At 46.4% G+C, this 16,325-nt stretch overlaps 1 protein-coding gene across 3 annotated transcripts in view; it reads left to right on the forward strand.

Moving 5' to 3' along the window:
• MEGF6 (multiple EGF like domains 6) overlaps nucleotides 1-16,325 on the forward strand; it is a 313,131-nt gene that overhangs the window by 261,777 nt on the left and 35,029 nt on the right. For all 3 annotated transcript variants that reach the window (XM_019541243.1, XM_019541244.1, XM_019541245.1), the window contains 8 exons: nucleotides 678-800; nucleotides 2,415-2,537; nucleotides 3,623-3,790; nucleotides 4,530-4,661; nucleotides 6,363-6,491; nucleotides 9,033-9,161; nucleotides 9,292-9,426; nucleotides 9,800-9,934. In XM_019541243.1, coding sequence (XP_019396788.1) covers nucleotides 678-800; nucleotides 2,415-2,537; nucleotides 3,623-3,790; nucleotides 4,530-4,661; nucleotides 6,363-6,491; nucleotides 9,033-9,161; nucleotides 9,292-9,426; nucleotides 9,800-9,934 — 1,074 coding nt within the window. The remainder of the gene's footprint in view (nucleotides 1-677; nucleotides 801-2,414; nucleotides 2,538-3,622; nucleotides 3,791-4,529; nucleotides 4,662-6,362; nucleotides 6,492-9,032; nucleotides 9,162-9,291; nucleotides 9,427-9,799; nucleotides 9,935-16,325) is intronic.

Genomic DNA, 16,325 nt, shown 5'->3' on the forward strand with positions numbered 1-16,325 from the left:
CAGCTGACTTCCTGCCCTTTGGGCAGGGGGCTGGACTCGATGATCTCCCGAGGTCCCTTCCAGCCCTAATGTCTATGTCTATGTCTATGTCTATCTGTGGCCTCTAGGGCTCAGGATTGTTGGCCTGACCCACTGCACCTCCTACTCTGTTGTGGGCTGGTGTGAAGCCGGGCATTTACTCAGCACTTTCTGGGTCAGGGAAGGGGAAAGCAGGACATAGTTTCTGTTTTAGACTGTATTCTTTGCTAATTCCTGGTTTTTATTTTTTTTTGCAAAAATATTTATTCCTGCAGATATAAATATCTATCTATCTAGATACACACACATGCCTGTACCTCTCCCCACTTGCCTAGTGACCAATATAGGTCACTTGGCAGTCCAAAACACACTTTTACAATCACACCATTCTCATTCCAGTTACACTAACTGCACTGTGCAGCCATGTACCTACACACCCCATGGCCCCATGCCTGTAGTTTCTGGGACTGATTTTGGATCTCAGAGCCTTTTGTGTGACTGATGTTTTGCAGGTTGCCTTTAAGCAAAGCCATGGGCCAGAGAATAGAGCTATTTCAGCTAAACTGCAACTGGAAAGGTATTAACAAATACATGTCAGCTTTCCTTGACACTTTCTGCAACTCCCACTAACCAATGTCCTCTGTTTTTGTTTTATTTAGATATTGATGAATGTGAAAGTGGCTCCCATTGTTGTCAGCAGGACTGCAGCAATTCCCCTGGTGGCTATGAATGCGTTTGCTCTGCTGGCTACAGGCTCCACACTAATGGCTGTGGCTGTGATGGTAAGCACCAATACCTGAGAGACCTTGGGCAAGAAAGGCACTAGCCCCAGCTCCGTTTCATCCTTTCTTCCTCTTGTTTTGGGTTTATCGTTATGGTAAATTAATGACAACTGCTGAGTGGGAACTGGGAGCTTATTTTTATCAGTTTGTCTTAGATTTTTAGGAGGAAGAGAAAAACCAAACATGTGAACCAGACCCAAATTAGCCGCTCTATAAAATCAACTAAAGAACATTAACAAGCATTACTAGCAAAGCTTGAATCCTGCCTAGAAGTTTCCAAAGATCAGGAATGTTAGTTTGGGCCCATCTCTACCAGTGATTCATGGAACTGTCATTTTCTATTGCATGTAAATAGATAATATTCTTAATAATTTTGGCACTGAAATGGCCCGGGCAAGTACCTGTGTGACCATATAAAAACATAAATGGGAAGAGCATGACTCATGCAAACTCTTAAGTGAAAAAATATGTTGTCCTTCCAAATAACCCTAAAGGGCTTGGCATTTCTTCCAATTATTTCCTCCTAGCTAATGTCAGCTTTCCCATTAGTTCTGTATGAATAGCTTGTTTAGCCAGTGAGTATAGTAAGCAGGTGTAATGTGGGGGGTTTGTACTTCCTGATTATACCCTGGTTTGTCTTGAGCATAGTTGTTCAACACCATTTGACCTTACCAACTAAAAGAGTATCCAGTTAGCCCAGTACCTTCAGGCTGGGAAATGGTGGAACTGATTATTAAAACTCATTGTCAAACAACGTGGTTCACTTGTCACAAGCTTTATTTTAAAAGAAATATCCATAGTTTTTACAGAAGTTTAGGGTTGGAAGGGACCTCATGAGATCATCAGGCCCAGCCCCCCTGCTCTGCACAGGAAAGACTGCTGGCTCAAATAGTCCCAGCAGGGTGTACGTCCAGTCTTCTTTTGAAGATATCCAGGGTAGATGCCTACACCACTCCCTCTGGGAGTCTATGCCAGAGTCTGGTCACATGAACCATAAAGAAGTTTTTTCCTCACATCCAGTCTGAGAAGCTGTTCTAGGAGTTTATGACTGTTGTTTCTGGTTTTCACTTGGGGCATTAGGTAAATCACCTAGCCCCTGATATATTTGTAAGTTGAGATGTTAAGGAATGAGGGAAAGTTACAAGTGAGTATCTTTGTGAAGGACTACCTTCAGCTGCAAAGGTATGCAAGGTATTCACCTATAACACCTGCATTGGCTGAGAATTGAACCCAGGTCTCCCGCATAGCGGGCAGGAGTTCTACCATTGAACCACCAGCGTTTGACATGCAGTTACCAATGCTTGCCGTTTTGCCTGTGTAGAGAAGAGAGAAATTAAGAGGATATCTCTTTCTGGGCATCTGGAGAGTAAATAAAATGCTTCAGGTAGGAGGAATGGCCAGTATAAATCCATCCTAAGGCATGGTGAGAACAAAACTCCAGTCCCCAGAGCCATCAGCCTACACTTCTCCTCAGCACAAAGTTCCTTTCAATTTAGAAAGAAATAGTGAGACTTGCCATCGGCCTCTGAGTTTTAGGTGGACCTTGGTGTCTGAGCTGTGCCAATTCCTCCTCATATCTGAACCTACAAGAATATTCCCTTTTGTGGCTTTTAGATGTGGATGAGTGCTCCTCAAACAACGGTGGGTGTGAACATACCTGTCAGAATCAGGTAGGTTCTTTCCAGTGCAGCTGCCAGATTGGCTACAAGTTGGATGAAGACCGGCGGAGCTGTATTTGTAAGTGGCATCTCATTTTCTAGAGATAATTAGGGAATGATACAAAGTGAGAATGCACATACTCTTTCTCGCCCTTTTCTCTCCTTTGCACTGCTTTCACTTTGCGTAATCCAGGGGCTATCACTGTAGAGAGGTCTGAAGTGAGATTTCTGAAACAGTGTAGGGGATTTAGACATGTGCCTTCCATTAGCAATGCATGCTTATGCCCGTATTGACTGTTTTGCCTGCATGCCCTGGCAGAAATGTAACCCCATTTTCGAACCCTTTGGAGCTGTGAAGAAAGCCATCATTCTTGACATCAGCTGCTCCTGCGAACCCCCTGCAGTTTACAAAGACATCGAGAAAACTATTTCCTTGCTGTCATGAATCTTACCTCCTACCAGGGCCCTCGGGGTTGAGATTTTCAAACCAGTCTGTAGGATTTGGGCACACACTGAGGTGGTAGCTGGCTTTAGAGGATTTTGTCTTTGCTATATGATGGTGCAGGTGCTGGTAGCAGCTGAAACGCTGTGCAGAGGCCAGAAAAGGTTGGGAAAACAGTTAACAAACATGAGATGGACTGCCAAGCACCTTGAAGTTTAATTTTAGCCAACCCATTTTCACTTCACTTTCTGAAAGAAACAAATTTTATTGGATATTTCAAGGTGGTTGTATTTGGGTTATAAAAAGTAAATTAACAGAGTAAAAGTAACTTTGCAGCTGCTTGAAATAGCTGTCAGACTGTTTAACTTAGCTGTCTCCTGGCAAATCAGCTCTCCTTGTAAATATATAAAATATTAGCTTTTTCTTTAGATTTTCTAAGGTATTTGGATGATAGGAATGATGTGGGTTTCTAGAGTAACCGAAATGAACATGGGAGAGAAAGGAGAAATGGGAGAAGTAGGAATAAGGAAGGAATAAATCACATTCCTCAATTTCTCCCAAATTTGCCTGTAGATCACAGGAAAAAAGAGTACCTCTTTAAAGCACAGATCTTCTGCTGTTTCCCTAGTGTAGTTTTTCTCCAGTTCATCACTCCTTCCCTCCTGTCTGGGCCTCTCCTGTTTGACTCGTGATGTGGATAGAACTGTTTGCTGTTTCTCCAGCTCTAGGTGACTCCTTAGAGGTTCTGGATGGTCAGCGCCTCGTTATGTACCCTCTCCCTCATGTCGCGGTCCTGCGCGATGAACTCACACAGCTCTTTGAGGAGGACTATGAGTATGAGGATGAAGAGATGGAAGCAAGAGGAGAGCACACGCTTTCAGAAAAATTTGGTGGGCAGCAAAGCTATGTGACAAATCACTTCATCGATGCCTTTAGTAGTATTAGCACATTTGGGGCCAAGTTACGTGTTCAACATTCAGGTGACTCCATCTGCACAGAGGCTGCATTACCGTGAACAGTGTGGGGAAAGCAGTTTCTATTTAACCCACAGGTTGGGGAGCTGAGCTCAATTGGCATTGACTAATAGTTGTTTGTAAGTGGAAAACTAGAACCCCCCCTTAGTTCTACAGATACCATCAATTATATTATTAAAATCTGAGCATGCACATTCATAAAGCAGGGCTGAGAATTTTTTCCTTAAGGTCTTCAGCTGTTTATAGTTAAAATCTCATCTAGGCATGCTGGCTCATTGCCAGAAGAAGAAAACGAAACATCCATTTTTACTATTGCAAATTCAAATGCATAATATGTCACCTCTGAGCAGACACCCAGGGTGAGACCTTTGACCCCACTGATTTCAATACTGTCAGAATTTCACCCCAGAAACTCAAGGGTCTAACTAGTAATGACAGGAGCAGTCTCAAACAATGGACTATTTCTGTGCTCTGGTGTGCATTCCCTGACCTACTCCCCTTGACCCCCCAGCTCCATTGAGTCTACATGATGCTTGGATGTTTGCAGCAGATGTTATGTTCTTGAGCCTTGTGGGTCTGACTGCCCAGCTGCCCTCCACAGGTTGGTGAAGCAGTATATAAAATCCCATGTCCTTGTCCTCTGCTCTTGTTCCAGTTTGCTTGGAAGACACCTTTGGGAATGACTGCAGCCTGACGTGTGACGACTGCAGAAACGGCGGGGTGTGCAATGAGGAGCGCACTGGCTGTGACTGCCTGGAAGGGTGGAGTGGGATCCTGTGCAATCAGAGTGAGTGCCAGTGGAGACAGCAGGGGCTAGGGGAGAGGCTGGGGGGCCTTCAGGTCTGTTAAATGTCCTTTCCAAAAGCCAGTCAAAGAATAGTGAGAATACAAAACTCCAGCCAGCCACAAATAGCCAGCCCATTTGCCTGTGTTTGTTGGGTTTATATTGGCACAGCCTGGGCACCAGTCACGAGACAGAATCGCCAGTAAAGTTCCTCATTCCTTGTTATCATATAGATCCTCAGGGATTTCAGTCTACAGTCCAAGCCTCCAAGTGTGTGTATTTGGCATTGGATCTGAGCTCAGCGCCTAGACTGTGCACATAAACCTATTGGCAGTGAATTAGGCATTTTACCTTCTTTAAGACTCAAAACCTCTTTAAGACACAGCTGGGACTCCTTTAAATTCTTCCTCTCCCTCACCGAGCTTCTGGCTTGAAAGCTGTTGGCTGTTTAAGCAAAGGAATTCATTTCCCTTGTGCCTGTTAGAGGCTAGGCAGACCTGACCCTGGTTATCTGATGCCTGTTTCCAAAGTTGGCTATTAGTTGTTATCTACAATTTCAGTTTGAGATACCACTGTCAAATTTTGGCTCCCCAACCAAATCCCACTTCATGTCTTAACCAGCTAATTGGAACTGTATATTCACGGTATTGTAAGGAAAGACTAGGTTCATACTTGCAAGCCTTAGCAGAATTCCATGATCCCTAGGCCAATTTACTCCTAATTAAGTCCTTTTAGGAAGTCTCAACAAGATTCAAACCTTTGAACTGCAGAGAAGAATGCATAAAAACGAATAAAAAGTGATAGAATCTCACTTGCATCTTTGGCAGCTGGATTCAGGATTTGTTGTCCCACAACTTGTATCTTTCAGCAAAGGCATGTAGAGCCAAAAGAGCTCATTTCCCCAGGATTTTCCGTCATGTAGGGTGGTGGGGTCACTGAAGAGAAGTGGAGAAGGAAGTGGAGAAGTTGGAGCCATCTGAAGAGAACCAAACCTCTGAACCTTGTTCTACTTCAGCTATATTTTTATGCTATAGTTATGTCAGTTAACATTTTTAGCTCCTTCTCATTGCTAATGTTGTTGAAAAGGTGTGCTGAGCCACAGAAAACAAGATCCCTGCCCAGGAGAGTTTCTAGTCTGGTTCAGATACAATGCCTAGGAGACCAGGTCAATGCAAGAAGGGGAGAAGGACATAGCTGACCTGGAGGTGAAAGGAGGCAAGCATCTGACTGTCAGTTAATGCCAAAACCTGTAATGTGGCCTTGTGCCTGTTGGAAAATGGTAATTTGTCAAAAGTGGATTCCTTCACCAAAGCACTTTTGGCTAATCTTTCAACAGAACAAGGGTATCTTCCCACCTGCTCCCCTGCTTAGCTCCTCAGAAGCCTGCTGGGAGGACTGCCACAGGTCTGGGAAACCAGGGTTTCCATGATCCTCACTTTGGGAGCATCTCCACCAGTCAGATCATGCAAGGCTCAAGAAACTTAAAGCTTCCAATCTCCCAGAGCAGCTCCCTTATCTGCACAGACCTCAAAAGCTGAGCAGTTGGCAGCCTGGGAAGCCCCTGCTTTAGGCAGGGTACTGAGAGTCAGGGCTTCTGGCTCCCCAGAAAGGAGCCTGGAAGATGGAGAGCCCTGACTAGAGCCCTGTGGATCTCCTGCATGGGTAACATTGCCTTTCTCCCCTCTACCCATCTTCTCCCCACAGCCTGCCCTGAAGGCACCTTTGGTCGAAACTGCAACTTCACCTGCCGCTGTGAGAATGGAGGCACATGTGATCCCATGACGGGGACCTGCCGCTGCCCACCCGGGGTCAGTGGAGAACTGTGTGAGGATGGTATGAGCAAGCTTCCTAGTATCCTGCTCCATGCAGCCGTGAGAGCCACTCTTTGCGCTTCTCCCTTCCAGAGGGTGACATTGGGAGGGGGCTGCTTGTGGACAGAAAGGTTTATTCCCTGGGGAGAATGTAACAGACTTCAATAGCAACATCAGGCCTAACTGGGATTTGGTTAGACCTGCACAGTTGTGTGTGGGGTCATGGAATTGAGGCCATAACCTGGCCCAGTCCATGTACTTGCACATCAGTGTGAACACACAATGCTTCATGCACAGCCTAAGGAGGGCTGGAACTAAAGCGGGTGTAAACTTTTAACTGTGAGATGGAAGTGAGGGAGTCTGGAGTCCACATCTCTGCCTCAAGTGGGTGACTGTAAGCAGACAGATACATTCTCTGTCTGAACGTCCTCACTTGCATAATGGGAACAGTGACACTGGCCTATGCGAGGGGTCATGCTGGTTAATAAGATCATGTTATAAAGCACATTGAAGAAGGAAGTCATTTTACTAGGGTATTACACATGGAGAGAAAGCAGAAGTCATAAGTGCTAGATGTTGTCCCTGCCTCGCTGTCTTGCTGTTTGCATCTTGCAGTTAAATGTGTTTTAGAGAAATTTGGGCCAGAACAAGAGGAAGAACATCATTGCTTAGTTGCTTGTGAGTCTCATTCCTGGAGCATGCAGGGCCATTTGTTTGCTTTGGGAAGGTACACATTGCAGTGAGACCTGATAAGCAGAGACCATAGCCAATGGTGATGCCAATGCCTTGCACATCAGAGCATTATCATGGGGCATGCACTGCCATGTGGCCATCCCAGTTTGACCTGGTACCATTTAACCCTTTGGTTTAGACCATCACTGTGTGTGATTCTGACCAGTGTCCAGGTTCCATCAGATATGTGTCCCATCCTGAGTTCGGGAAACTTTTCTTTTTTTTGTTAATATGAAAAAGTATGCAAAGAACCCCTGGACTGTATTGCATTTCTAAGTAATATTTCAGCTTTAGCAGGTCAGGAAGGAGCTTCTGGGGCAGTACGTGTGATGGGAACTGACCATTAGGAGGATAAAGATTCATGAAGGGACCAAATGCCAAATTTTTAGAAGACTGAAGAAGTGTGCTTTAGGTGTCATTGAAGGAAAAGGCTTGATAAAGACTTTGATAATAGCAATAAAGGCGTTGATAATAGCGGCTACCTGAACTCGTGAGACAGGATCAGGGCATTGATATGGATGTGTATTCATTTGCTTCTCACCTTGGAAGGGTTAAAATGTAGGGAGCATAATAAAAAAAGGAAGAGAAAACCGTGGAAACAAGGAGCTAATAAGAAATTCACTCAGAATGACCTCACCCCAATGGTTAGGAACATATGGAATCCATTACGGGAGGAGGCGGTGATGTAAAGTAGAAATGAGTTCAGGGGGCACCTAGAATTTTTTTCCCCCTTTGGAACGAGGTGACTGAGGGGCTCCACAAGAAAGTAGGAAGGCAGGATTAAAGCAAACAGAAAGGGCCTGGCATATACTGCTGGCTGACATTTCCTCCTCCTAGATTCTCTGATATCCTTATCAGATGGGAGGAGAGTTAGGCGACTTATACCCATGCTGCCTGAAGTGTTCTGCTGACACAGGGTGTTTGGCATATGCTTCTAATAGTACGTTCTTTAGCATAAAAGAAAATAGGCGTCAGCATTATTCCCTTAGCAGTGTTGTTGTAAGTGATCGGCAGGGATGGCGCAGCGCTCTCCTTTCTCGGGTAAGAAGAAAAGGCCAAGCTGTTTGGAATAGCACATTGGCTGTGCTCTTCCAGGGCAGGAACAGGTGCAGATACTTGGTGGGAGGAAGGTCCTATGCGGTTTGTTGGTAGAGATACTGTCTGCTCTGCATGGGCATTGAAAAAAGCCACAAGGCATTGTTCTCCCAGTGGCCTCTGCTCCTAACCTGGTGCTTCTGCCTCAGTGCCCGCATGCCAGCAGTTATGTATGTTTCTAGTTACGAAGCACTTAGGGGGCCAGTGAGGTGAGAGGGGCTGCAGAGACAAATTATTATTTGGCAAACAGGTTTCTTTACTTGTTTGCATTTTCAAAGCATGGTTCTCTCTTCATATTGGTCTGTCAGTGACCTGAAACTCAGGATGAGCTACTCCAGATCAAGGAGCTATCCACCACCTCCAGTATCCTGTCTGTTGTGTTGGCTAATAATACCTGAGACAGCCAAAATGCCTTCTAATGCTGTAAGCCTATTAACATGGGTGGGAAAAAGGGTCCATTCTTTCTGACCCCTACATCAACTGAAAGAGCCTGAGGTTTTTATTACTTGTATCAATATCTTTTCTTGCAGAGAACTCTTATCTCATCCACGGTCACAAATGTAATCCATCATCTCTTTCTAATCTAGCTCTGCTGTTTGCCTGCAGTCACAGTTTATGTTTGGGCATTGATTGTGACCCAGTCATGTTCTTGGCAAGCTCTGCAGTGAGTGCTCCTGTCAACGATGGGTGCTCAGATGCTGGTTGTTCTCATCAGAGACTGTCTCTCTGTTCCTAGGCTGCCCAAAGGGCTTCTTTGGGAAACAATGCAGGAAGAAATGCAACTGTGCTAATAGAGGCCGGTGCCATCGGATTTATGGGGCCTGTCTCTGTGATCCTGGCTTGTATGGGAGATACTGTCATCTAGGTGAGTTTGTCCCCCCCATTAGCACTAGACTAAGGTCCCTCTCTGGGTTCCCTCTGAGCAGACTCATACCTGGGTGAAGATTGTGTTCAGTTGCTGAAAGCAATTACCAGTTGTTTTCCATTGTGTCTAGCTTGTCCCAAGTGGGCTTATGGCCCTGGCTGCTCAGAGGAATGCCTTTGTGTGCAGCAAAATACCCAGGACTGTGACAAGAAGGATGGCACCTGTCGATGCAAGCCTGGCTACCATGGCAAAAGGTGTCAGACCAGTAAGTGCTTAGGCATCAGGGGGCATTGAGGGGAGTGGTTCCTGAAGGTTTTCACACCTCCTCACTTATTTTCTGGTGAAAAACCAGGGACTGCTATGTCTCTGTGCAAGCACAGTTTGATTAGGGGCAGGCCTTGTGGGCAGCCTCAGTCCCCTAAAGTGTCAGGTGTTGCACTGCCATCTATGAGTACAAACTTCCTGTCCTTGTTTGCTGCGGCCTCAGTCCGGCCAGGCCTGTGATGTCAGGCTGGCAAGATGCTGAAATCTGGCTGTCAGCACTCAGCAGAGCAGTCTCTGGTGCTTGGAGCCTAGTGCACATTCCCCAAGCTGCCTACTCGCATGAAATGCTCTTTCTTTTTTCCAATTGTTAATAGAGTGTGATGCTGGCTATTATGGGATTGGCTGCAAGAACAACTGTAACTGCCATCTTGGGGTGGCCTGTGACCACGTGAGCGGAGAGTGTCAGAAAGAATGTCCTGCAGGCTTCTATGGAGAGAACTGTGACCAAGGTACACACATGAAGCTGGGGTAGTAGAGGTGGAGGTGGAATACAATGAAGAATAAGCATAAATGACATCCCTCTTGTCAAGAATTCAGCTTACTGTTTTGATGGATGCTACACAGCTTAGATACTGCAGCAAAGGAGACAGCGTAGGATCTGAGAGAAGAGTGGGGCAGGCTATGATCCCTTCCAGCCAGGGTCATTTTATTATTATGTCTTGTGTTGGTGTGACTGCAGTGAATGGGGCCTGTTTAAAAGCAATACTTATCCCATTAATGGAATAAAGTTGTTAAAAGAGCACAGCCAGTAACTTTTTTTTATGTCCTATAGACAGAGGGTAAACATTTCCAAGTCACTTCAGTGCCCCTCAGCTATTTCAAATCGGGCACCCAACACTGAAGCCCCAGAATTGTGTGCCTCTTCATGGGTCTGGCTTCTGCATGCCTGCTCACTAAGCAGTTACACTGTGGTGCACACAATTTGCCTATGCCTGTACTCCAGAGCTCTGCTTCTGTGTTTCCTTTTATCTTCACTAAAGTGCCAGTGAAGTTCAGGAGCATCCGGGAAGTTGTTCTTTCGGAGCTTCCAGGCAAGCCTCCTTCCTAGATTCTTGGATTCACTAGTCCAAGTCTCTTTTTTGCCTATGCAGAGACTGATCACTCTCCAAGAGCCAGTGCAAGCCTCCCTTCTCTATTAGATCCCTAGCAGGACTGAAAGAAAGATTTTGCAAATATTCAGGTTTCCAGCCCCACTACAGCAGATCTAATAATCTAATTAGATCCAACCCCATTACAGCAGATCTAATAAGCTTTGAAATGGCTTGCGATGAAAAAAGAACTGCCCCAGGCAAGCCTGCACAGAAGCGCTGAAGTCTCTTTAAAGCATGCAAAGAGGAGAGTCGTATATAATCATTCTTAATCAGGGAAGCAAGACCTCCATTTGCCTTTCTCTTGCTTTATGGGAACTTTTACTTTTGTAGATAGTATGGTTGTCTTTTTTTTTCTCCTCCTTTAACAGCTCTTCATTTTCAGGCAATCCATCCAGGCTGGAATGGTAAGTCTCATTCTAGTCCACCCCTCCATAGTAAACTTTCTTTGATCTGCAAGAGGAATGGAACGTTCTTTCATTTCAATGATATTAACAACTAGGGCTGTGTGAAACAGTACCATTTGGTTAAAAGTCCTTTTTGCCGTTTCAAAGGGACAGCATTTCTTTTCACTGTTTTGAAGTACTCTTCTGGGTTTTTTTGTCTAAGCCGTTTCACTGTTTCAATGTGTTTTGATGTTTCGCCCATAGGCTATAATGGGGAATGACAAAAATCCCTATAACTTTGTCATTTCTTTCCTGATTCAAATGAAAACAGCAGGGATGGTAGCCCCTGCTCAGGCCACAAAACCTGTCAAGTTTCAAGGAGGTAGGTGCAGGGGTTGCTGGGAAACTGCACCTCAAACTGTTCAGAGGAAAGCTCGTGTCATTTGTAAGTGTGAAGGCACAGAGAAAACGCAATTCAAACAACGCTTTTTATGCTGTTTTTCCATCCCTCCCCCAGAGCACTGGGATTGGAAGGGACCTCAGGGAAGGATCACAGTCACTGGCCAGCTACACATGTCAATATCAGAGCAGTCTTCCCCCCTCTTCCCCCTCTCTCTTCTTAGTTTCTGTTTAGCTGCAAGCAAGCCTGGCTTGGAAACTCGAAATGTTTCGAAACTTTTGAAACATTTCGAGTGCCCTCATTTCATTTCAGAGCTTTTGAAGCCTTTTGTTTTGTTTTGATGTCGCTGTTTCAAGCTCGAAACATGTCGAAACAGCTTCAAAATGAAACACCTGTTGAAATTTTGCACAGCCCTAATTAACATGTATCCTACGGCCCCCACCCAGTCGTACCCACAGGGTTCTGCTCTTTGGGAAAGAGAATTAGGCAGAGCATCACAACTGAAATTCACAGCTCTTAGGGGAAGGCAACTGTAATACTGCCCTTAGCAAGGAGTACTTGGCTTTCTCATTGTGTAAGAGATGTGCGCATCACATTTGTGTTGCAAATAAGCTGTTAAAGTGAGCCTTAAAAAGCTGCAAGGCCCAGTAGTATACTCTGGGGGGATTGTTGGGACTGATGAGCTGTCAGGTGGGCTTGAAGCCAGGATGAATGGGTTTGGATGGCAGGGAGGGAAATGAACAGGGGATAAATCACACTAGATGGGGGCAGGCAAAATATGGCCCATGGGCCAGATCCGGCCTGCCAGGCCATTCTGTCTAGCCCACGAGGCCCCTAAAAAATTTAGAAAATTTATATTTGTCTGCTCCTGGCTGCCTGTCAAAGATGACAGGAGCCAGGGGCAGTAGGACCCAGGGGAAGCTGGCAGGACCTAGCAGCAAGGCTGGTCTGGCCCTGGCCCATCCCTGCCCACCACAACTAGAAGCATCTGCCTGCAGCTGCTTTCACTGCTTCCCTGCATGCCAGCCAGATGCTCCAGCACCACGTGGCTCCTGGCTGCATCACCGGGCTGCGGGAGCATGGGGCTGTACCTCAGGGCCAGGAGCAGAAGGGAGAGTGTGTGTGTGTGTGTGTGTGTGTGTAGTGAGGCAGGGGGGAGGGAGAGAGAGAGAGAGTGTATGTTCATCGGACAAGTCCTACAGGCATACCAAACCATACATTTGCACCCACACCATCCCTTGCACTGCCATACACACAGACCCCCACATCCACATCCCTTTACCCACATATCCACACACACACACCCACATGTTCCCTCACCCCACACCTATCCATCCCCCACAGACCCCCCACTCCCCACATACCCACACCCCCACAGCCCCCCACAAACCTATACTTACCCCCCATTCCCCCATAATATAAAAGAGTAAGACTTCATTTTAAGCTATTATACTATCACCTGTATGTACACTACACAAACACATGTAAATCAGGACAAAAATATTTTTTGAAATCAAACTAATGAATGTTATAGATGTTTGATTTTTAGAATGTCATGTGGTATTTTTCTGGTTCTGAGATGGCAAAACCCCTTGCTGAAAGGAATATTTCTGGGGGCAAGGGGAGGGAGTTCTGGTGGCAAAGGTCAGGGGTGAGGGGGCAGGATTTCTGGTCACAGGATGGCAACCAGGAGGTGGGGTACCTGTAAAGGGGTGGGGCTACCCACATGGCTCTCAAAAGCTTGCTAAAACTTGGTAAATGGACCTGAAAGGGTTGCCTGCCCCTGCTCTAGATAATACCCACTTCAATGCTCTCTCTCTAAAACTTCTACTCATCCCACTGTCAGAGAAAGGATACTAGGCTAGATGGACCATTGGTCTGACCCTGCATAGTATTGCTGATGTTCTTATTTGAAAAAGAGTTTTTTCCAGCCTCAGCTTTGGTCCCCAAATGAGGGGCTGTTTTGTTTGGTGTCCCATTTCAGTTAATGAAAGCCAGTGGGGTATATCCACATGCTGTCATCCTCGGAGAAGGAAGAGAACCCCACAGTACTGGAAACACTTTGGGCACTGATGGAAGTGACATTTGTCATGCAATCGGTTCCTTGAAAGTGCTCTATAGGCGTGCCCTGACAGAAGTGCATGGCTGCAGAGCACTTTAAAAGTGCCCAATTGTATGAAAAATTAACCCTCATTACACGAAAGTTCAGATGAAGACACTCCAGAGTGGAGCGCCTTCATTAACTTTGGTCTGATTGGGGCTGGGCTGATGCAGCCCACCCCTTCCCCTGGTGCCATTTGGATGATGAGAGGAGGTGAAAGGAAGGGAATGGAGCTCTGGGCTCAGGTTTGCCCAGCCTGTGCCAGAGGAGGGGTGGGGGCAGGTGGATTGGAGCCCCCCCCCGAGGCAGGGGGGCTCCAATCCACACACCCTCAGTCAAGTTGAACAAACCCCAGCATAGAGATCCACCCTGTCCTTTCCACCCCTCCCATCATGCAGACAGCACCAGAGCTGGTGTGGGGGCAAGGGGTGGGCTAGGGGACAGAGGCTGCAGACATGAAAGTGGAGCTCAATACCTCCCCCTCCCCCGCCCCTGCAACCCAAGAGGGAATGTCTGTTGGGTCAGGGGTGGGGGGCATCACTATAACTCGTGGCACTTTCTGTGAAGTGAAGAGCTGCACATTGTTCAGCACTTTCTCTGCTACTGTAGCAGAACTGGCCTCTGAGGGTGGCTGTGGCAACCCTAGTGGCCACCCTAATGCTGCCCCACTGCAACCCCCCCAGTGTGTACTCCCTTGTCACCCTGCTTGCCACACCTTGGAGTATATTAATTGGGAGGCTGCCTCCCAGTCTTGGAGTGATTCTGGTTGCACCTAACTGACTGAGCCAGAAGCTTGGTACTGTTAGTCTCTGTGGACCTGCAGTCTGCTACCAAAATTGTTTTGTGCCCTGCTGGCACTTTTCCTGCTGGCATTTGCCCTACGGTGGGGCCTCCACCTCCCCTGTAGCCACAATCCAAAACCTCCAGTCTTTATCAGCCTACAGCAATCCAAACCCCAGTATTTTCTATTGTTACTGGCTGCCTTTCTCCAGGCTCTTATTCTGCTTGGCTAGCCTCTCTCCAGCTCTTGCCCTCCTGGACCTACTCAAGGTTCCCACTGACTCATCTCTGTGCCAGAAACTCCTTCCAGTAGCACAGCCTGGGCCAGACTGCCTGCCCTGGCTCCAGAATGGAGCTGATATCTCTCTGGGCTCCATCCCTTCTGGGTCAGGGGCTCATGACCAGCTCCACATGTGGCCCATCCACTCCATGAGCAGCCTGCCCACCTCAATTGTATTTGGCTCAGCTGACCGGAAGTCCTTCCCTGGGCTTTCTTCTGGCTGCTAACTCTAATGCAACTGGCCTTAGCTCAGTTGTGTCCAGCAGAATACAGCTCTGTCCCATTGGTTTCCCCTCGTGCTGTAACAGTGGCCTTGGCTCCTTACAGATATTCAATGTCTGAGTTCTTACTGTAATCACCAGTTGGTTTTTGCCTTGTGCTTTGTTCACTCCCCCAGACACTCCATCCACCCCTAGTTCAGCAAAAAAAGAATCCTGGTATAATTAAATGAATAGCACCAATTACCTTATTAGCATAGCAGAAGTAACCCATTAGCTCAGTCTGAGAGAGCACAAGCTATAGATTTACAGCAAAATGATCCAGTGAAGCAAGTCAAAGGGTTGTACTTTGACATCAATCTTGCTTCTCAGAGACAGCAAATGACAGTAGGCCTTCCTTGGTAGGCAACACTGGCACTGCAAGCAGTGCTCTGTTCTCTGCAGCTCCGTTCACTGGCAGCAACAAGCTGAGTGGCTTAATTGTGATTAAGTCATTCTGAGCTGCAACAGAAAAAAAGAAAAGAAAAAGAAAAGGAAGGTAAACTCAGAACTCCTGCAGCCCAGACATATTTTTACCTAGGATGTGAACCAAGTCAAACTGAACTTTTTTGAGGTTCATAGTTCTGTCTTCTGGTTTTCTTCTCTACTAATGCTTTTTTTTCCATGTTCTTCCTGGTTCTGTTTAGGAGAGTTGGCTTTGTTAAAAAAAGTGAGAAACGTTCATGTGGGGTTAATGACATCAAACTGGAGGCAGTGGGCACTAGAAATCTTGATCCCATTCTTGTAAGATTTCTAGCCCAAATAAAAGATCTTAGAAAATTGGAATGAAGCCTGGCTCTGAGCACACCTCAGACATTGGGATGGTCTCATCCAAACTTTGCATCTGACACCCATCTGCAGGAAAAATCTGACCTTTGGTTTGCACATCTGACTTGAGCTGCTGAGCCATGCGAGACTTGCCCAACACTGACTGACTGTCAGTGTAATGGTTGTGCCCCCCCATCCTAACTGAGGAAACTTCCAATGGAAAGACCAAATGCTGGTGCCACCAGATTCTCAGGAATCCTCCTGCCCTCTTTGTCTTATAGGCTGCCCTTTGGTTGCGGGATTTGTATAATCTGCCTGCAACCTTTTATCCTTGCGTAATGCCAATGCCCTTTTCTGGGTATTGCTAACTTACATGCTTTGACTTCACACCTTACGCAAATTTATGTTAACTTTTGTACATGCTTTTTTGCCAAGACACATCCTAGAAGAGCTTTGTGAGTCTGTTGGGGAGAAATACAGGGAACCTCAGCCTCATTTATGCTTCCCCACCAGGTTCCCAGCATCCAACAACCTTGGATGCAGAAGTCCTTCCAGAGGTCAGGTCTTCCACGTGGCAGAGGATTGTGCTGTCTCCAGAGTCACCGGGCTGCCTCAAGGGAATGGCAGTCTCAACTGAGTGTTTTTTTCCAAAGAATAGGAAAGGAACTGAAGCCCATGGAGAAGAGTCACAGGAAATAACACAAATATTTCTATAGAAATAGCAGGCTCTTGATTCTTGTTTGTCTGGAAACCATTAGAGGGTGAAGATCAACATCTGCC

This window comes from Crocodylus porosus, unplaced genomic scaffold (assembly GCF_001723895.1).
Source record: "Crocodylus porosus isolate Cpor-Errol unplaced genomic scaffold, CroPor_comp1, whole genome shotgun sequence".
NCBI lineage: Eukaryota > Metazoa > Chordata > Crocodylia > Crocodylidae > Crocodylus > Crocodylus porosus.